This window comes from Tasmannia lanceolata, unplaced genomic scaffold (genome assembly GCF_043159265.1).
Source record: "Tasmannia lanceolata isolate RefF3 unplaced genomic scaffold, GAP_Taslan_0.1 ptg000044l, whole genome shotgun sequence".
In the NCBI taxonomy this organism is placed as follows: Eukaryota; Viridiplantae; Streptophyta; class Magnoliopsida; order Canellales; family Winteraceae; genus Tasmannia; species Tasmannia lanceolata.
Genome location: NW_027518721.1, coordinates 4,616,380 through 4,639,318, shown reverse-complemented (window position 1 = coordinate 4,639,318; position 22,939 = coordinate 4,616,380). Strand labels below are relative to the sequence as shown.

The following is a 22,939-nucleotide window of genomic DNA, read 5'->3' as shown; positions in this document are numbered from 1 at the left end:
TTTATTTTTTTTCCTGCAAAAGTTCTCTTTGCCAAAATATCAAAATTTTGATGGCTTTGTAACCCATTGTTTAGGTAAAAGTCTCTTTTTCTGATCTTGATCTTATCCTGTTGCTCGAAAGAAGTCATGATCGATTGAGAATAATAATAAAAATATAACTTTGTTCCTCATCCTGTTAGATATTTCCTTGGTTAATTTGTGAATCAAAAAGGAAAATATATTTTTGGGGAAATGTTATCAGCACTATTGTATTTTGATGATAGCACTACTTATTTTATTAAAAGTACGGTATGGTGAATGATCCAAACCGTCCATTAGATGGGCCACACCCTAAATAGGTTGTGCCCAAAAAACCATTTCCATAGGTTGATCCTAAACTTCCGATCTGTAGAGGTATTGAATGATCCTAACCCTTTATAGATCAGAGGGTTACGATCAACCGATGGAAATAACTTTTGGAGCACAATCTATTTAGGATGTGGCCCATCTAATGGACGGTCTGGATCATCCTAAAATGTTAAGCCTCAGGGTGCCCAAGCACTTATAAGCCCATCGGCATCTCTTAATTTTTTTATGCTAGCTTTTAAGAGAATTGATAACTGTGGACAGTTGATTTTATAATGGCACTCATCACTTTATCAAACACTTGTCTCATTAGCAGCAAATTGATTTTTGGAGAGCAATGGCCACTAAAAATCAATCAGAAAAATTTGAAATGAAGATTTGATTGTTAAAACAAGAGGTCAGATATAACTTCTGTACAATCATTTATTTTCTGAAGTTTATGCCAGCATTACTACACTTCAAATCATCACAAACCTCCAGTCATGGCTAGGGTGGTAGGTCAGGGTGGAGACGAGAACCCTCTCTTTGCCGCATTTTTTCGAGCTAGATTCAGGTGATGTATTGGCCAGGCAATGAGACTGAGACAGCGGCCAGTAGCCGTTTGAAAGTTTAATGCCCAAATAAGGGTATTTTGGTCCACTCCTAATGGTCCTTTAATAAAGAACTAAATCTACATTAGCCAGTCATCCAGTTGCTAACAAGAGAAATGGCACCCTTACCATGAAGCCAAACGTAAGAAGGAATATGAAGCGCATTTTGATATTGTTTTCCAAACCCAATCTAAGACCATTTATTTTTCCAAAGTGACAGTTAAAAACATATCACCGCCGTGTAAGACCGACCCAAGACCCGGTGAAGCATCAAATATTAATATGAAACAACTATCTCAGGTTTTTTCAACTAACAAAGCTCAATTACAGATAAATTTAGTAACACTTACCCTGGTGTTTGCAAGCGAGAAGAGGGAAATTAAATATCCCTCCAACTTTCTTTTCATACAGACGGCGGCACAGACTAGTCCAGAGAATATATATATAGTAAGAATAATAGAGATTGATTCTTCACATGGATGCTCTTCCCAAATTTGATGATAATCAAATGATTCCCAAGTCAGGAATAGGAAAAATCTGCTCACCCGGTTTGCAAGGAAGGCCTCCTGGTAAGGATTTGATGTTAGATCCCCAGCCAAAAGTCTTAAAAACAAGCATAACTTCATGTCAAGAAAAGATTTATTTTTTGAATCAGATGACTGAATGGTAACAGAAAATAAAAACACATCAGCAAAAGATGGAAATGTTTTTTGCTTTTTCCCAAAAAAGGACAGATGTATCCAATCAAATATAGTCGAGATAGAACGAAGAGTTTAGGTCAAAAGCAACTGCAGCAAAGATACATGTCCACGTGTCTGGATGCATAAATTATCATATGCAAGAGTTCCATGGTGAGATGTCGCAAAATAGCTCCAGAGTCAATATGCACTAAATCCTACATATACAAGAGACACTACAAGCATAGTATAACTACGCATTTATATGGATACAGATACATATTCCTATGTTAGATGGATTCTTCTAAATGGGTTCGTGGATTTGGAGTGACACTTCTAAATCTCTTTTATATACTTTTTAAATATTAAACACAAATTTACAGTTACCACAGGTTTTGAATTTTATCCATCCTAATAATAAGCATTTTGTGTAGAAATATAACATCAGATATATTTTACCTATTAAAATTTGGAATATATTACTCATTTACTTGTTATAACCATATTATTGTCTAAATGTACGATTAAAACATGTTACCGAATCTACAGATTCTTTTTCTTGAGGTTTTCCATATTTGAGACTTGGTACTCATTGAATTGAGACACTCGTACCTCTACCCATGCAACATAGACATGTTCATATTAAACACTCACATAAATGCCGATATTGTGTGTATATCTACATGCCAACATTATATGTGTAGTTGAGCATATCATCAGTGGATCCTACATGCCTATGTCTAACAAGTTAATGGGGATAAGTGTCATATATGATATACATAAAAAAGACATAAATATAAATGTAAATCGTGCAAGACTGCATCGACACACTACATAAGATGCATGCATAAAGTTCTCATCATGGTCACATGCATTCGAAGTATGCACACCTAAATACAATGTTGTCCATGACTTAGTGACCTAATCATAAATTATCCGTTCAAAATATACAGCCTAGTCAAATTAAAATATTTAACAGATATCATACATGATATTTATATACGAAGCATGTCATAGGGAAACTTATCATACCCTATAAAAGTATATAAGAAATGTTCAACAGTACACCCAAGCTAATGCATATTCACGATGTAAAATATCCAAAAGGAATCCATCACTTGATCACGTTAATCAACCAAAAAGATAAGAAGCATGCTTGTTTACTTACCAAAAAAATTCCAGCACATAATTTATTGCTTACAAGAAAGACACAGCACATCTGAAAGAATAATACAATACTACCGATTGGGAGACAGAAGTATAACAAGAATTATCCTTCCGACTTTATATAAGAGAAAGAGCTGGGAGTCTGAGGACTACATTACCTATTTGGAAAGAACACTCATGAGATCATTCGGGGGGAAATGTTTTAGCACTGACATTCCCACTTTAGCACCCTCCATTAAATCAAAATTAAGCTCCTGCTTCACTCTGTTGCCATCCACACATATCTTCCCATGGCTCAGGTCACCCATGGGTGATTCGATGTCATCAACTGCAAAACGGCTGGGAATGCAAGTTCCCTTACCAACAAACCCAAGATTCCTTCCCTGCCCTTGATCAGGTAACACACCATTCTTTGTGACATATGAACCTGGAGTCTCATTCACATTAGCCATCAGCCCTGGAAATTGGGTGGCTGGATTAATATTCAAGGCTGAATTCTGCGCCACCCAACCTGAGTTATTCTCAGAACGGAGCGAGCAAGATGATGCGGACGTTGACATTGTTACCCTTGGCATTGAATACCCATTAAGCACACCCATGTTCTTGAAATCCCTATCTGAGATTTGTCCTACTCCCAAGGTGACATTATTTGATTGAGATGAAAGAAGGCTGTAATCTATAATTGAACAGCCATTAAAACTAGGGTTTTGATTGACAGGAACAGCATTGTTTCCAGTGTGAAAACCATTTGATGACTGAGAGGGAACTATTTGGCAAGAGGGTTGCACATTGATGGTATGGCTGGATTCCGGCAGCACCGTCTGCTGTTGTAGTATCTGCACCAATATATTGTTGTTCTGAGAGCTCAGCCCTCCTAAGTTGCTGGCGGGGCCCACTGTACCAAGATGATTAGGTGGCCATGTTGTGAAACCTGAAGAAATATCCTCAACGGATATGTTAGGTTGAGGAAACTGTTTGGGAATGTTCTGGCATTTTATTAGAGGCTGGCCAAATGCCACCCCATGTTCAACTGGAATGCCCTTTGGTCCTTGTAGAAGGACCGGTGGGTCCATTGGTGGCAACACTAGGCTGCCCATAGGTCGACCTAAGAGCTCGGCATGCATGGCGGCCAAGGTTTGTGGGGGGATTTGGCCAGAGGCAGCCAAAGCTTGGATATCAAGTCTTCCTAATGGACCCAGTTTCGCATTTGGTTCCAGTGGGCCACAGAAAGAATTAGGAATCCCGCCTTGCTGATGAGCTACTCCACTTAATCTCTTCAAATACAGTCTAAACTTCTGCAATTGAAATCAGAATTACAATCATTAAAACGTGAACACAACTTGATAAAAAATTGCAACAAATATCTGTGATCATATGTTATTTGCAGAAAATATCACCCTAAAGCAGACCAGCAGTCATACACATAGATTTTTGTTATTTTTTATTGCAAATTTCGGTCATTTCGGCTGAAATTATTACAATTTCGGCTGAAATTGAAACCGAAATCCGAAATTTAAATGATCCAAAATTTCGGATTTCAACCGAAATTTAAAACAATGGTTATACAGTCACATTATGGCACCTGTGAGCATGTGCATGCGTGTGACTGAGACATTCGGAAACGGATACATGCATTGTTGTCAGATGGAAAAGTTACAAATCAATGATAACCAGCTAACTGCTAAAGCACACAACAAAATTCTTTGAGAAGACTAATATAACACAGTAACTCCACAAAGGGGAATTCTAAAAAATTTAAGCAAGGAATTTGTAAAAGTTCCCCACTAAACCATACGAGTTTGAAGTCGTTAACCTCCTCAACCACATCTAACTTATGAAAAACAATGAAAAAAAGTCGTCCAGAAATGATTAAGTTCCGCACTGACAAATTATAGAATTCCCTAAAGATATTTGAGTACCCTAAGCTATGGAAACAGGATTCACAAAAGCTTGTCATGGTGAAGTCATCTATGCAAATAAATAATAGGAATCAACCAATCCAAAAGTATAAAACTTGCTAGAGAATTGAACAATCACACAAAAAAACCAATAGATCTTCATAAACAACACCAGAAAGAGAAAAGGAGGACAATAGATTGAGATCAAAACTTAATCAAAGAAGGGTAAAACCCAGAAGGCAAAACTCGTAATTATTCATCAACCTTCTAAAAAGTACACCAAAACCACACACACACACACACACACACACACACACACACACACACACACTATACACGCACATGCCTAAAACATCTTAGAACCTATGTGCCAGTGTCAGACATGTCTCGGATTCCAATACTTAAGGATTCTTTGTAACACTTCTAGATCTCTTTGTTGTTGTTTTTTTTGAAAGATGACGCATTCCATTAATATTGAATTAGCATTCAGGACCAAGACTCCCAACCTGCTTTTACAAAATCTTTAGGGGAAGGCCCGGGCATACTCGAGGCCGATACAAAGATGCAAAAGAAAAGAGGGATAGTTCAATAGTCCAAAATACTCGTTCCCTCCTTTAAGCAGAAAGGATAATTACAGAAAATATACTATTTCTAAATCTTCCCTTTCAGCTCCAACCTTAGCTAGGCTATCAGCCACCTCGTTCACCGATCACCTACGATGTTCAATTCTTGGATCGAGCACCCTTATCAGGTCCAATATTTCCGCAACCACTTCCAACAGTTTCCAAGGACCCTTTGAGAAGCCAGAAGCCCAGGCTACTGCATTTGTAGAATCACCTTCAACAATTAAGGGTCGTTGGTTATTCTGAAAGGCCCACTGCAAACCAAAGAAGAGGGCTCTAATTTCTGCTTCGTTTGCATCACATATACCAGCTGGTCCAGAATATGTCACAACCGTCGAGGTGGTAGAATTTTAATGACTCCCCCTATACCCGCCTTCCCTAGGTTACAAAGGGAACATCCATCAAAATTAAGTTTCAACCACCCCATAGGTGGAGGTACCCCCCATTTAGGTTTAGGCTTTGTTTTTTTTTTTTTTTTTTTTGTTGAATACCATAACTTTACAACTACAACATATTTTGAGTTTTATCCATCCCAATAGTAAGTTTTTTATATAAAAATAAAGCATTATATTTATTCTATACCACAAATGTCTTTCTCGGGAATTTCTCAGCAAGGGAAAATCTCGGGATATATTTTTTTTATTAATTTTTTCAGGTTTATAAAGGGAAATAAACGGTAAAATTAAAATTATTTAAAAAATATATAAAAATATTAAATTTAAGAAAAAAAATATAAAATAAAAATATCAGGATAATATCTCGATATTATTGGGATATTTTATGATAAAAACGAAAATATCGCTATATTTTTAAAATCTCGGGATTAGTTCGGGATTTTGTTGTTTCATCAAAATCTCGCGATAAAAACGCTATATTTTGAAAATATCGGAGATATTTACCAATTAAAAATTTTAATATAATACTTGTCATAACCGTATTGTACGCAAAATTTTTTTTTTGAGAAATGATTATATATTTAGGTGAATCCACAAATGTCTTTAAATCTTGCCGAATCTGACACTCGATATCCGTGCCGGATTCCGGTCCGAGTATGCATACTGATGCATAATAGAACCCTAGATTTATTTTTTAGGCAAGCTGGGATCGAACCTGCGGCCACAAGGTTGAGAAACAAAGCCTCAACCAATGAGCTACAGGCCCAATCCCAGTTAGAACCCTAGATTAATCTTAAACATTGGTATATGATCAATGTCAGCCCTTGCATCAACCTAAATAGAGCCTCTTTTTCTATTTTAGAGCAAACAAAAATAAAAACACAAACAATATAATACATGATGTTGCCCAAGAAACCCAAAAGGCCAACTTCTAAAATTAGACTTTCTACTTGCTATACCCAATGAAGGATCCCTCCTATTACAAGTTACTTGCCCCAACCGAAATATACCTCTTCATCAACTTGAAAACTTTCGAAATTAGAAAGGCTCCAAGTTCTCACCTTAAACACTAAAGTTTTCTTCTCACAGGGCCTATCAAAACCTAGTTTAACTATAACAATAAACTTTTAAAAAAATACTAAAACTTTCTGAAAATCATAATGGTCGAGCTAGCCACAATTTTGTGACAAAAGGAGCTCTGTAGAGCCCGCTATTGACCTTACTGTGATGCTTCATTTCCCTCTGGCCTTTTGGATCTCAGACGACCCTATTCTTATCTCGAATCATCTTTTGCTGAATTATGCATTGTTCATGAACGTTGTTTGCATCACATCTACACCAAGACTCAATCATCATCCATGCTGAAGAAGAGTTTCAAGTGGGTCATTGTCACTCGGTGCGTTTAATCTCTACATCTAAGAAATAGAGTGAAACCAAAGATCTCTCATATCAATGTCTGATTTCAAGCTCTCTTTTAGTCTTTTAGTTTCTTCAAAATCAATTCCAATAGCATTTAACAATATTATCTTTTTTAAAAATGAAAATAATAGCAATATCATCACATAACACAAGGACAATGCCATAAATGATGAAGTGAGTCAAATAAACAAAGAGTTATCTGATTTACTCCGTTCATATTGACCACTAATAAGAGCTTGAAGTAGTCTGTCTGTCAAACCAGGAATGTGGTGTTTACTCGACACAATTTGCACTGATAAATTCTCTAAGAAACAATAATAATAATACATCACATACCGTAAGAGCAATGCCAAAAATGATGAAATGAGTCTTAAACAAAGAGTTATCTGATTTACTCCTTTCATATTGACCTCCGATAAGAGCTTGAAGTAGTCTGTCTGTCAAACCAGGAATGTGGTGCTTATTTGATGCAATCTGCACTGATAAATTTCTCTACTAGTTGTTCCATACCCCTCATGTTGCTCCATACATACTTCTTTTAGACTCCCATGGATAAATGCTTTCTTAACATCTAACTGTGATAAAGACTGGCCAAATGAGTTAGCCAAGGCTACAAGTCGAACTGTGGTGCTCTTGGCTACTGGATTGAATGTCTTTTCATAGTCAAGGTAATGTTATTGATTATATCCTTTGGCAACAAGGTCGTTATTGTACCATCAGGCCTTTGTTTCAGGTTTAGGAACAATTTCCCAGGCGTCAAGAGAGAGAAAAATAAAAATAGAAGAGAAAGGACAGTCAATAGGTTAATAGAGGAAGGTAGGATGTACAAATAGATGTGTGTGGGTGTGTGTGTGTGTGTGTGTGTGTGTGTGTGTATGTGAGAGAGAGAGAGAGAGAGAGAGAGAGAGAGAGACGAGTCATGTGAATTGGGTTTTGAGGATGAAAAAATGAAAGGATATTGGTTTCTAAAAGTACAAAGGAGAGATGGAGTGGTGGAGATCCACAAGGGTTTCGGGTTCTAAGCTTCACAAAGAAAATGGGATTAGGTTTTGTGATTGACAAAGGTTGAAGGTTAAGTTTTTGGATTTAAAAAGAGTGGAGTTTGGGTTTCTGGACATAAATAACAAGAATGGATTTGGAAGAGACGGGGTTAGGGTTCTTGAAAGGAACAAGAAGTAGGATTCTGAAAGGGAAAATTATGGTTTTCGAAGGGGGAAAGAAAAGAAAAGGAAAGAAATAGGATTCAATTGGAAGAACTTGAAGACAAAGATGCTTGCCTTTAGTGGAGAGGGATAGGGTCAGATCAGAATGAATCTTGCTCAAATACAATTTAAAATATATGAAGTTGATGTAGGATGAAATAGAGAGAAGAAGAGAATAGAGAGAAAGATCACACAACTTCTGCGGAAGCCTTTTGGACCACACAACTTCTGTGGAAGCCTTTTTTCCAATGAGTAAAAGATACAAATTATACCACACACACACACACACAGATATATATATATATATATATATATATATAAATACACACACACACAGATGCCCTTAATGATAACCAATGACATCACTAACAATAATAACAGAGCAACACCAAGAATACGACTTAACAGACTTAGATCTCACCAGTACTATTTTGACAGGAAAATAATCACAAGCTACTAAGCCTTACTTCTTGAAAGTCAGGAGTTCCCAAATAACTAACATAACAATAACTGAAGTAATGAACTGCCATCAAATTACTACCAAAGGGAACTCCTATGCAGGATGGAATCAAACCTGCAAATGGCTTGCAACATTTTCTCTAGTTAGACCTGGAACGTTCATCAATTCAAGAATTCTCTTGGGAACAGCCTCTGCGTGTAAACCCCAAAAATATAATCAGTAATAATTCTAACGAACAATATAAAGTAGCTTTTCCACCTTTCAACTTAACATATAATTAGAATAACAGTATCACAACTATCGTTCTCGGGAATTTCTCAGCAAGGGAAAACCTCAGGATATTTTTTTTTTTTTTTTTTTTTTTTTGGGAAAATTATTAAAAAAATGCAAAGTTTTGTCTAAATTGTGAATAAAGGGTAGTGATTTGAAATTTATAAAAAAGGTGTTGTCAGGTGAGAGAAGATGGCTTTTAGGACAAATATACCCCTCCAACCTCTTTTTTCCCACCACCTTTTTGCACCTATCCCTATGCACTTATTACCTTCTCACCTACCACCTTCTTCTTCCTCAAGGCTTTTCTAACGTGGAAAACTCCATGGAAGGGTTTTGAAGGTTGCCATTTACAACAGGGTTTCGTATTCACGAGGGTTTATTCATGATAAACTTATCGAAGCAGTGTTACAAAATGCAAAGAAAATTGGTTTTGAGCTTAAAACTGAATTTGTTGTTTTCCCCATTTTCAAGATAAATCCATTTTCTTTGCATTTTTGGATTCTAAAACATCAAAACCAAGCTTCAATTTATGGTTGCCTGCATGACACTAAGATCACAACGTATATCCCTATTATCCTTGGAATTATTAATTTAAAGATAAAAATCCTTGGAATTATCCCTATTCTACTGGCTTCCGTCGGAAGTCTGAATAAAACTTCGGACTTCCGACTGGAAAGCTAGTATACGTAACCAAATTACTGGTTCCATTCGGAAGTCTGAAGGTTTGTTCGGACTTCCGAGTCGGACTTCCGAACAAACGTTCGGACTTCCGACGGAAGGCAGTAGATTTGGTTCCCCAGTGGTTTCGAGGTATAAAATGTGGTTCCCTAATGGTTCCGAGGTATAAAATGTGGTTCCCTAGTGATTCCGGGGTATAAGATGTGGTTCCCTAGTGGTTCCGGGGTATTAGATGTAGTTCCAGGGTATAAGATGTGGTTCCCTAGTGATTCTGAGGTATTAGATGTGGTTCCCTTGTGGTTCCGAGGTATAAAATGTGGTTCCCTAGTAGTTCCGGGGTATAAGCTGTGGTTCTCTAGTGGTTCCTGGGTATAAGTTGTGGTTCCCTAGTGGTTCTGAGGTATAAAATGTGGTTCCCTAGTGGCTCTGAGGTTAAGCTGTGGTTCCCTAGTGGTTTCGGGGTATAAGTTGTGGTTCCCTAGTGGTTCCGGGGAATAAGATGTGGTTCCCTAGTGGTTTCGAGGTATAAAATGTGGTTCCCTAGTGGTTCTGGGGTATAAGCAGTGGTTCCCTAATGGTTCCGAGGTATAAAATGTGGTTCCCTAGTGGTTCTGAGGTATAAGTTGTGGTTCCCTACTGGTTCCGGGGTATAAGTTGTGGTTCCCTAGTGGTTCCGGGGTATAAGATGTGGTTCCCTAGTGGTTCCGGGGTATAAGTTGTGGTTCCCTAGTGGTTCCGGGGTATAAGATGTGGTTCCCTAGTGGTTCCGGGGTATAAGTTGTGGTTCCCTAGTGGTTCCAAGGTATAAAATGTGGTTCCGAGGTATAAAATGTGGTTCCCTAGTGGTTCCGGGGTATAAGTTGTGGTTTCCTAGTGGTTCCGAGGTATAAAATGTGGTTCCCTAGTGGTTCCGAGGTATAAGCTGTGGTTCCCTAGTGGTTCCAGGGTATAAGCTGTGGTTCCCTAGTGATTCCGAGGTATAAGCTGTGGTTCCCTAGTGGTTCCGAGGTATAAAATGTGGTTCCCTAGTGGTTCTCAGGTATAACCTGTGGTTCCCTACTGGTTGTCAGGTATAAGCTGTGGTTCCCTAGTGGTTCCGAGGTATAAAATGGGTTTCCCTAGTGGTTCCGGGGTATAAGTTGTGGTTTCCTAGTGGTTTCGGGGTATAAGATGTGGTTCTGGGGTATAAGTTGTGGTTCCCTAGTGGTTCCGAGGTATAAGATGTGGTTCCCTAGTAGTTCTGAGGTATAAAATGTGGTTCCCTAGTGGTTCCGAAGTATAAAATGTGGTTGCCTAGTGGTTCTGAGGTATAAGCTGTGGTTCCCTAGTGGTTCCGGGGTATAAGATGTGGTTCCGTAGTGGTTCCGAGGTATAAAATGTGGTTCCCTAGTGGTTCCAGGGTATAAGTTGTGGTTTCCTAGTGGTTCCGAGGTATAAAATGTGATTCCCTAGTGGTTCCGAGGTATAAGCTGTGGTTCCCTAGTGGTTCCGGGGTACAAGCAGCGGTTCCCTAGTGGTTCTGGCGTATAAGATGTGGTTCCGGGGTGTAAGTTGTGGTTCCCTAGTGGTTCCGGGGTATAAGATGTGGTTCCCTAGTGGTTCCGAAGTATAAAATGTGGTTCCCTAGTGGTTCCGGGGTATAAGATGTGGTTCCCTAGTGGTTCCAAGGTATAAAATGTGCTTCCCTAGTGGTTCCGGGGTATAAGATGTGGTTCCCTAGTGGTTCTGGGGTATAAGATGTGGTTCCCTAGTGGTTCAAGGGTATAACATGTGGTTCCCTAGTGGTTCCGAGGTATCAAATGTGGTTCCGGGGTATAAGCAGTGGTTCGGGGGTATAAGATGTGGTTCCATAGTGGCTTTAAGGTGTAAAATGTGGTTCCCTAGTGGTTCCGGGGTATAAGATGTGGTTCCCCAGTGGTTCCGGGATATAAGATGTGGTTTCGAGGTATAAAATGTGGTTCCCTAGTGGTTCTGGGGTATAAGATGGGGTTCCCTAATGGTTCAGGGGTATCAGATGTGGTTCCCTAGTGGTTCAGGGGTATCAGATGTGGTACCCTTCAATGTGGTTCCGGGGTATAACACCTCGGAACCACTATATTATGTTTTCAATAGGTTCAAGATAGTATTTTAGTGATTTTAAAAGTCATCATGGCTCTATCATTGGTGTTTAAACCTATTGGAACCATTAAGTAGGCCTCGGAACCACTATTTAGTGGTTCCAAGACTGTAAATTATGGTTCCCAAGTGGTTGGTACAGTGTAATACTACTTCATTGGTTTTCGATGTACCAACCACTTGGGAACCATAATCTACAGTCTTGAAACCACTATTTAACCACTAAATAGTGGTTCGGAGGCCTACTTAATGGTTCCAATAGGTTTAAACACCAATGATAGAGCCATGATGACTTTTAAAACCACTAAAATACTATCTTGAACCTATTGGAAACATAATATAGTGGTTCCGAGGTGTTTATACCCCGGAACCACTAGGGAACCACAGTTTATACCTCGGAACCACTAGGGAACCACATTTTATACCACGGAACCACTAGGGAACCACAACTTATACCCTGGAACCACTAGGGAATCACATTTTATACCTCGGAACCACTAGGAAACCACATCTTATACCCCGGAACCATTAGGGAAACACAACTTATGCCCCGGACCCACTAGGGAACCACATCTTATAGCCCGGAACCACTAGGGAACTACATTTTATACCTGGGAACCACTACCGAACCACATCTTATACCCCGGAACCACTAGGGAACCACAGCTTATACCCCGGAACCACTAGGGAACCACATTTTATACCCCATAACCACTAGGGAACCACATCTTATACCCCGAAACCACTATGCTCTGTTTGGTTACCTTTTTTTGAGAAAAATACCAAGGAATGTTATTCTACTGATTTGCTTATACCTGTTTGAATTAGAATTTAGCAAAAATGGGGAGTTTGACCACTGGGGTTGTCGGGCCCTTGTCTGCTGACGTGGAACGCTCTAAACTCCCTCTACACATTTCTCCAAAATGAAGAAAAAATGGGAGAATTTGTTGGACAAATCTTATCGTTTGAGTTTTTTTTAGACCTCGCAATTACGGGTCACTGATCCTGGACCCGCGCCAGGCCCGTACGGGCCGGGTCGACCTGCGGGTCACTTGGATTTTTGCCGTATTTTTTAAGATTTGTTTTGGGAAATGTTATCAGCACTACTGTATTTTGATGAGGGCACTCCTCACTTTATTAAAAGTATGGTATGACGCGCACTATAGGATGATCCAAACCGTTCATTACGGAATTGTGGCAGAAGTTCTAAGTTTTAAATGAAAAATTACGGAAAAATGGAAGCAAAGTAGGAAAATTACGAAAAAAATACCGAAAGGATGTACTAACATATGACAATTACCGAACTACAAAGTCCGACTGCCTTTCGTCGGAAGTCCGAACGTCTATTCGGAAGTCTGACTCGGAAGTTCGAACAAACCTTCGGATTTACGAATGGAACCAGTAATTTGGTTACATATACTGGCTTCCATTCAGAAGTCCGAAGTTTTGTTCGGACTTCCGACGGAAGCCAGTAGAATAGGGATAATTCCAAGGATTTTTATCTTCAAATTGAGTAATAATTCCAAGGAAAATAAGGATATACGTTGTGATCTTAGTGTCATGCAGGCAACCATAAATTGAAGCTTGGTTTTGATGTTTTAGAATCCAGAAATGCAAAGAAAATTGATTTATCTTGAAAATGGGGAAAACAACAAAATTTAGTTTTAAGCTCAAAATCCATTTTCTTTGCATTTTGTAACACTGCTTCGATAAGTTTTTCATGAATAAACCCTCGTGAATACGAAACCCTATTGTAAATGGCAACCTTCAAAACCCTTCCATGGAGTTTTCCACGTTAGAAAAGCCTTGAGGAAGAAGAAGGTGGTAGGTGAGAAGGTAATAAGTGCATAGGGATAGGTGCAAAAAGGTGGAGGGAAAAAAGAGGTAGGAGGGGTATATTTGTCCTAAAAGCCATCTTCTCTCACCTGACAACACTTTTTTTATAAATTTCAAATCACTACCCTTTATTCACAATTTAGACAAAACTTTGCATTTTTTTAATAATTTTTTTTAGATTTATATCAGGAAAGAAACGATAAAAAAATTATTTTAAAAATATAAAAATATATTAAATTTAAGAATAATATGAAATAAAAACATCTGGGTAATATCATAGTATTTTATGGTAAAAATGAAAATATCGCTATTATTTTTTAAGTCTCGGGATTATTTCAAGATTTTGTCGTGCACTGGGCTGCCCTCCCCAGACCCCGCAATGGCGGGAGCCTCGTGCACTGGGCCACCCTTTTTATCAATATGTCGTGATAAATATGCAATATTTTTGAAATATCGGAGATATTTGAGTCAGAAAGTGGCAATCCATATGATGTATTTTTCCAATCAGCATAATAGGAAAATGGATACGAAAATAAAGCAATTCGAGGGAATAGTCAAAAGATTCGTACTGTCAATCCCAAGTTGGTTAACAGCACTGACAAATTGCTGATGGAGCTCAACTGACCACACTACACGTGGTTTCTTTGACGCAGAAGGGTCGTCATTATCCAGTTCACCGTCATCCTCATCTTCTTTAGAATCTCTCCTCTTTCTTTGAGATTTCCAACTGCCATCTGTTCCCTCATTAGCAGAGGATGCATATTCTGCATCATCACCCACTCGTCTACGCCGCTCCGTATCTTCTACACTACCTGAATGTTCAACTTCTTTATTTTCATTCCATTTTTTCCTAATAACATGCTGCCATATATTTTTCAATTCTTCTATCCGTACGGGCTTAATTAAATAATCACATGCACCATGTTTGATTCCTCTCATAACAGCACTGGTTTTCCCATCGCCAGACATCACTGCAAAACAAAATCTCAAATCAGTTTATAGCACACAAGATCTAATAATTTTTTTAGGGGGGTAACAAGAGTGTGACTCACTAATAACTGGCAGATCCATTTCTAGCCCAACAAGTTCAAGGAGTTTAAATCCATCCATGTCAGGCATATGAACATCACTTATTATCACATCAAAAGCACCTTTCCTCTCTCGAAGAAGAGACAAAGCCATTGTAGCTTGGCAGCAGGTTGTAACTGCAACCAATTAAAAAGTGTGTCAGCAATATACATATTTAGTAGGTGCTACTGTTGCATATCCAAGAAAGCAATTGGATACAGAAATTCAGAAGGATGATGATTTCAATGCCTAGTTAATCATATTCAAAATATTTGTTTAGTAAAACTAGAACAGCTGAAGGCTGTTCTAGTCTCTTGGTGAGGAATGAGCTAGGTGAGGTTTTATGGGCTTTTACTGGGCCCATTGGTATTGCCGACGCTACGGAGGAGGAGGTGCGCACCGTGCATCAAGGTATTAAGTTGTTGGATAAAAATTCATTAGAATCGGTGGTTATGGAGGGGGACTCTCTTAACATGATTAGATGGCTTAAGGGTCCTTTCAAACTTTTGTGATTGCAAGGGCTCTTCATCCATAGTTTTCCAGCATGTTCGGAGATCCGCCAACGAGGTGGCCGACCGCCTTGCTCGGGAGGGGTTTTCCAAAGAAGCTCTAGCGCTATCTGATTCCCTTCCTCCTTCACTTTCTGTAGTTTATTTTATTCTTTTTCCTCGCTTTTTCTCACTCTCTTTTGATATCTTTTGTATTTGACCATCTCAGTCTTTATTCAATGATATTTGGCTACCATTCAGAAAAAAAAACCCTAGAACAGCGACAAATCAAACCATCCGAGTAATAAACCACCAAACTTTCCACGTAATAAACCACTAATTTCCAAATTCTAACATTCTCTAACAGTCCGTTAAAAAATAAAAAAAGGCTATCCAATAGTCCCAAGAAAGTCACAGATGAAGTGCAAAAATAGGCCTCTCAATGTGACATGGGAAGTAGATGATCCTCCATTATAAATAATACTAACATTGTCATGATAGAAATAAGGAGCATGCAAACAAAATTAGAATCTTCAAATTTCTCCACTCTAAGAGGAGACTTCTCTGCTCACAGTTTCCATGTGTATAAGTAATCCCGTGAGGGAAAAAACAGTGCAGTACCTTACTCCAAATTCCAAAAGCACAATCGGCAACCTCATGTAAGCCCAAAGTTGGAATTGATGCTTTTGTGTGTGTGCATGTGGCCCAAAGGTTGAAATTGATGCTTCGATGTGTGCGGGCACACGCGTGTGTGTTTGGGTAGGGATGGTTGGAGTTGATATTATTATAAATAGATTGATAGATACAAAAATATCCTATCCATAAAAAGAGGACACTGCGATGCAGGACGGGTACAAAAAAGATAATTATACGTGAGGCTTCGATAGCAAGTTCATGCAGGAAGGCTACAGAAGTGGCGCTCAAGAAAGTATGCGACGGGAATAGAGATCAGGTTTGTGGGATTTTAGTCTAGGTGCTGGTTTTGGGCAGTTAACAGGTTCAGGACTGTTAGGACTGGTTTATTGCACTAAAAAACTGTAAGACTGGTTAGCTGCAGGCTTAGGGGTGGAATAGTTCACTTGAATGAACTGATTGCAGGTTAAGGACTGGTTTGACGGGGTTTAGGACCGTAATGTCCAAAACAGTCCAAAGAGGATGGATTGGGTGGGTTTACAGTCAACAAGGATTGTTTGCAGTCACTAGGGACTGTTTACAGTCAGTAGGGACTGGCTGTTGTAGAAAATAGGAAGGTTGGGAGCTGTGCTGGATTCTTTGCCCCCTATGCCGAATCCGTGTCGACACGCCTCCACATGCGAATCGAACATGGATTTGCATGGGACACACCCGGATTCTTAACATAGCCGTGTCCCACACGAATCCGACTCATCAGCTTCTCTTTTAAAATGCGAATCCTGTATATTTTCCCTTTAAAGGTGTTTTCTTCTTAACTTTTTTTATATGAAAGCACAACCTATTCTCTTTTAATAAAAACTCTAGCACCTCGACCCTGGAACATCGACCCCCCTTCCTCCTCCTTCAACTCTCTCTCTCTCTCTCTCTCTCTCTCTCTCTCTCTCTCTCTCTCTCTCTCTCTCTCTCTCTCTCATATGCTCTCAAAAGTGGCCAACAGCTTTACATTTATAGACAAATAAAATTTGGGCTCCAAGTCACTAATTCTAACACTTGGGCTCCAAGTCTTAACAAAGTAATTCTAATAGAACTAGAGTTTCTAACACAACTAGAACTCCCAACATGGACATTTCCTACCACAATAGACTAATAGACTTCTCTTAAGTTGCAAGGATTAGCCCTTAGGGTCACTTAAACATAAGTGATTAATTACAAATAAATTAGTTACCCCTTTCACTTAAAATTCACGTAATACACTTGTAGGCTCATTTTAAACACAAACTTAGAGAAACTAAGTGATATTAATGTGAAAAGATTGTGGTACACTGGTTCCCCTACTATAACTGAACAGACCTAAAACACCTAAATGGCTCTTAAAATTAAAATAAAAATAAAAATAAGAGCCACAGGATGGTCCCCATCACACTGAGAGCCATTTGAAGGAAGGAAAGTTCGATGCCCACTTCACTATTGTCGAGAAAATCGGCCTCTGTAAACTGCTAAGATCCTTTGAGGTGCCTTTGAAGACTAAACAGCTAAGATCCTTTGAGGTGCCTTTGAAGACTCTTGTTTCTTTCTTTCCAAACCAGCCAAAGGATGACAGCAAAAAAGGGCTCCAAAGAATCTTTGCCTCGGTGAGGCCATGGAAAGAAACACCTACGACTCCATGTGGTCCTTAATGTGGCCAAGAAGAACCCAACATACTCCAAATAGGTCAAAAACAAAATACCAGATCTCAATGATTGGCAATAATCATATGTCTAAGATGCATATGCTCAGAAGTCAGGATCCTATTGAGACAGGTTGTCCAATAGAACACCAACACTCGCAACAGGACTTGAAAATATCAAATTCCCCGAACCGTCGAAATGTCATTAATAGAGACCAAATGATTGTTGGGAGCAAATGGTGAAAGAGTCATCTGATGTCCATCTCCAAACCCTCTTGTCGCCTCCCTACCGCTTGATGTGGATTGAAGAGGTTCTAGCTAAAAGTGTAATTTCTACATTCCAATCAAAAAATTACTTCGAAATGCTATACTCCAGTCCACTACTCCATTGTGTAGGTAGTTTGCTACACTACTACCTTTATCGGAAGCAACATTATACAACATAGGGAAATCATTTCTATCTTTGTATCGACCATCTCACTCCTTTGCTTTTAGTCTCAATAAAATCTTTATAATTAAAAAAAAAGCATAGGGAAATAATCCTTTAGTGTTCTATTTCCACACCAAAAATCTACCAAGAATAAAATCTTAGCCCCCATTCCCACTTTGTAACGAATCCCCTTTAGTAAGGAGGGCTTGAACTGCATTATATCTCTTCAGAACGGAACTTTTTTGTTTCTATATCCCTTAATGGAGTCCAATCCTCCCAAAATGGACCCATACTTAGCATCCATCACAATTCTCCAAAGGTGCTCCCTTTCTTCGCCAAATCTCCACAACCATTTGCCCAACAAAACATACTACCCACCTCGCCCAAAAAGAAAGAAAGTTGAATTGCATCTCCCACAACAAATAGATCTCATACTTTCATGTTCTTGAATAGCAATCAAGGATCACAATAATTTAAAAGACCTACCAAGTAAGCCATAAATAGAATCTCTCAGTTAGTGGTAGTCAGTAAATTGTTCCAAAGAATTAGTGGTTGTCAATAAATTGTCCCAAAGGGGGGATCTGGCTTTTGGACTCCCAAAGACAAATTAACTAATAAAAATCAAATAAAATTAGATGAGCATGAGAAAATCAACAGGGTTCCAAGATGACTCACCTGAACCAAGCTGAGTCATTTTTCCCCGCCAAAAGGTGATGATAAGTGATTCTCCTCACCCTTCTAAGCCTGAAAACTGCCTTCGATATCTTCAAATCAAATGGATCTCGTTGATTATATTTTAATTTTTCTTTGTACGTTTTAACTTGAAGAAAGTGGTTTTCGGACATTTCAAGCAATTTTTCTTCTTTTTCTTCAATCCAAACTATAGTAAATAGTTTTGATGGGGACCATTCTAAAGTCTAAATTTTAATTTTTTAGGTGTCTATTAAGTATTAAGTCCCTAATATTATAGTAGGGTACCACAGTCTTTTCTCATTAATATCACGTGGTTGCTTTGAGTTATGAGTGTTTTAAATAGGCCCCACATATGTATTATGGGAATTTGGGGGGGGGGGAGTTTTTCAGTCATGAGAGGGTATTTTTGTCTAAAAGTGTTAGGCTTTTCTTTTAGGGTTTTAGAACTTTCTAGTTCTCTTCTTTTCATTATATAATGTAGCCTCATGGCACTTTTCTTTTAGCTATGATAGTGAATGAAGTTATGATGATAGAATATCTGACGCGCGCCAAGATCAAAGCTGGTGAACTCTCAACACTGAAGCTGCCAGGTACACCTGACAGGGTTGAGTCCTTTAAAGTGAGGGAGCATGATGGGGGGTCATCCAAAATGCAATGAAGAATCGGGGAGTTAAGAAAATCGACTTCTTTGTTCATGTTAAAAGAGTTGTATTTAGTTTTTAGAGTGTTATTTAAGTTATTGGGGAATATTAGTCTTTTCTCATCAAAATCACTTAAGGTTTTTGAGTTATGACTTATGAGTGTTTTCAATACGCCCCGCATATGTATTACGAGAATTTTAAGTTGGGAGAGTTTTTAATTCATTAGGGGGTATTTTTGTCCAAAAGTGTTACGTTTTTGTTTTAGGGTTTTAGAACTTTCTAGTTTTCTTTTATTATATAATGTAGCCTCACGTCACTTTTCTTTTAGCTATGATAGTGAATGAAGCTATGATGATAGAATGAATGAAAAGGATTGTTCTTTGCTGCTTTTGAAAAATTGTGGGTGTGAAGCCTTCATCCTCAAGGTACAATGCCTTAATCTTTCCTAAGGTGAGAAGCTTTGGGATTGTTAGTTTGATTCTAACATAATCTTCTTTATCTTTGGTGAGATGGATGCTTTGAGAGAAGTACCATTTTCTCTTACTTCCAATCTATATTTCTTTTCTTTTCTTTTTTCTCATCTTTCTTAGTTTCTTTCACACAAACAATCTACCCGGGAACCGAAAATATTCCTTTCCCTTACGTAAAACCTCGAAACCCTAATTTTTTCTTGTTTTAACCATCTCATCTTAACCTAAACCTCGTATCCCAATCCTTCACAAACCCCCAAAAATATCCATTACAAAAAATTCTCCTACCTTAGAAACATCATTCAATTTCTTCCCTATCCCGCATCTATCTCATTTTGTCCCATAACTCTTTTATACCCTCTCGACGGCTACCTGATATAGGTCTGCACCCCTCCAAACCTTCTCAAAGCCTAGTAGAAATATTGTTTTCAATTTAATCACCTATTTTAATATCCAAAATTTTTACCCATTCTTTTCACCCCCAGCGTCCCTTCCATAGATCCGTCCTACATAAGACTTTGTATCAAAGAGAAGTATTAGTTCAATCCTCAATCGTCCTGCATCAAGTTTCCTTTAGTGTATCTAGGCCAACAATTGGTTTAAAGTTTAGACAAAGAATAACAACTAGTCTAAAGATTCATGCTTCACAAAATTGGTATTATTTTTATTATTCATCTCTTTTATCATTACTATTTTTGTTTGGTGTTTTGAATTTATATTTTGTAGTCTTGCTAGTTTGGCCCTTAAAGAAATGTATTTGGTGATCAAATCAGATTTTACCTGGATGAAAAAAAAAAGGACCTTATCTCAAACCCCCAACCCACCAGAGAAGATAAATATTCTCCACAAGCTCAACACAAATCCACTTCCCAAACCACACTATAAAAACTCCGGAGAAATATAACAAGGTGATCACCCTATCGATCCAAGATGGAAGCTTAATCCTATGACAAAAAACCAACACCATCACAAACAACATGGATTCAAAGTAACATGCAACTCCACCACATGCATAGATCCAAAGTAAAATGAAAACAGTGAAAAGATCCTCTTGTTGCTTATCCAAGGCAAGCACAAAAGACAATGCCATCCAACACAAGCCCATGTTATCAGTAAATTGTCCTAAAAGAGGGATCTAGGTTTGGGGCTTCCAAAGCCAAGTCAACTAGTAAAATAAAAATCTACAAAATAGAAAATCAAACAAAATTAGATGAGCAAGAGAAAACCCACCACAACATGGATTCAAAGTAACATGCAACTCCACCACATGCATATATCCAAAGTAAAATGAAAACAGTGAAAAGATCCTCTTGTTGCTTATCCAAGGCAAGCACAAAAGACAATGCCATCCAACACAAGCCCATGTTATCAGTAAATTGTCCTAAAAGAGGGATCTAGGTTTGGGGCTTCCAAAGCCAAGTCAACTAGTAAAATAAAAATCTACAAAATAGAAAATCAAACAAAATTAGATGAGCAAGAGAAAACCCATAAGGTTCCAAGATGACTCAGCTGGACCAAAAGGACCCACACACACACCACCCCCCACCACCACAAGTTGCCAAGCAGTAACTAACAATTCCAAGCTCTAAGTCTTTGTTTGACTAGTCCTACTAGGTTCCAACTGATTAATTATGTACAAGTCAAACTAAATATCAAGGACCAATACCAGCTAGGACACCATGTCTGAGAATCACTATACTCAAGATAAATCTAAAGGTGAGTCATGTATAACATGCCCACATCAAATGGCACCACAAGTATGCCAAAAGTACCATCATAGCCGAAAAACTCAACATACACAAACAAACAAACCACTCAACAGATTCCACATGCAAATTATCACACATATGAAGATAGGGCGGCTTGAATAACTAAAACCACAATACGAAACTTCAAATTAGCATATGGAATCTGTTGATAACATGATAAAGCCACATTAACACACAATAGACTAATCCATAACCCTAAATTTTCATTACCAACAAATTAAAAAGGAAAACCAAACCCTAATTCAGAAATTAAAAAACATACCATGATATAGGCATCTCCGAAGCATCTGCTCCAAAATCTTCAAACAGGTGACATCATCATCCACCACAAGAACTCTCATCCCTGCAGGGAACTGATCTGACACTCCACCATCTGCCTTGCAAGATCCGTAACTGCTCTCTGTGCTCAGAGTCGATACCTGAAATTTCTGTACAGTAGCCATCACAGAAACCCTACAAAACTAATCTTTTCAATCTCACAAACCCTAAATCTTCTTACTCATCACTCTAACAAAACCTAACCCTAACCCTAACTCTCTTTTTTCTACTTCCACGACCAGATCTCACAATTCTCATCGAAAATCTCTCAACTGATTCAGATTCCCGCTGCTAAATCTTCCAAAAACAATACTCCCTACTCACTGTCTCAAAACCATTTTAGAAACCCTAAATTGACCTCTAGATCTAACAAAACCTAACCCTAACCCTCTTTTTTCTACTTCCATGGCCAGATCTCTTACTTCTCATTGAAAATCTCTCCACAGATTGATATTCCAGCTGTTAAATCTTCCAAACAAAGTATTCACTGTCTCAAGACCATTTTCTAAACCCTAAATCGATCTCTAGATCTGTTTGGTTCGCTTTTAGCTCAGATTTTCCAGATCTATGAAAAAACGACTAGATTTTCTCTGTTAATTTCCAAACAGAGAATCGATCGGAAAATGAGAAAAGGAAAAACAGAGGAGAAATATGGGTAAGTTAGAGACAGCGAACAAGAACACTACAAAAAATTTTGTTTTTGGAAGTTATATATTCCCCCCAATTTTATTCCCCTAGCCACCCTCTTTTAGTGTATTTACGACTGTCTTTTTACGCTAAAGTGGCTGCCTTAGAGAAGAAAAGTGGGGAAATATATTATCTCCTCTTTTGGGGGCGACTGTGTTGAACCGACTGTGTTGAACCGACTGTCTGTCCAATCAGAAGGCTCTCTTTCTTCTTTTTTTAGGGTGATGATAAATTCGCATTCCCTTTAGGATAATTCGCACCCCTTCAGATATGTGGCAGACTTTAACGCTTTTGACAATGGTGTGAATTATCTTACAGCGGTTGCGAATTTATCATCACTCTATTTTTTATTCTATTTTAACTCGTGGGTTTGGACTTTGGAGCACATCGACTGGCTC

At 38.4% G+C, this 22,939-nt stretch overlaps 1 protein-coding gene across 1 annotated transcript; it reads right to left on the bottom strand.

Annotated features, from left to right (window-relative positions):
• Positions 1–1,198: 1,198 nt before the first annotated feature.
• LOC143863966 (two-component response regulator ORR21-like) lies at positions 1,199–22,540 on the bottom strand. Its single transcript, XM_077374775.1, has 6 exons — positions 21,799–22,540; positions 14,731–14,883; positions 14,248–14,649; positions 8,891–8,967; positions 2,938–4,074; positions 1,199–1,501 (listed from the first exon to the last, which is right to left on the bottom strand). Exons 1-5 carry the CDS (start codon positions 21,977–21,979, stop codon positions 2,938–2,940), a joined length of 1,950 nt encoding a protein of 649 aa, XP_077230890.1. The 5' UTR covers positions 21,980–22,540; the 3' UTR covers positions 1,199–1,501.
• Positions 22,541–22,939: the final 399 nt, after the last annotated feature.

What these genes read in the sequence shown, in the direction of transcription:
- LOC143863966 (XM_077374775.1), bottom strand. Translation starts at nt 21,979, where the DNA reads ATGGCTACTGTACAGAAATTTCAGGTATCGACTCTGAGCACAGAGAGC. An exon ending in TAACCAACTTGGGATTGACA is followed by an intron (nt 8,968 to 14,247) that starts GTACGAATCTTT and finishes GTTTACACGCAG; the next exon opens with AGGCTGTTCCCAAGAGAATT. An exon ending in ATGTTGCAAGCCATTTGCAG is followed by an intron (nt 4,075 to 8,890) that starts GTTTGATTCCAT and finishes TTTCAATTGCAG; the next exon opens with AAGTTTAGACTGTATTTGAA.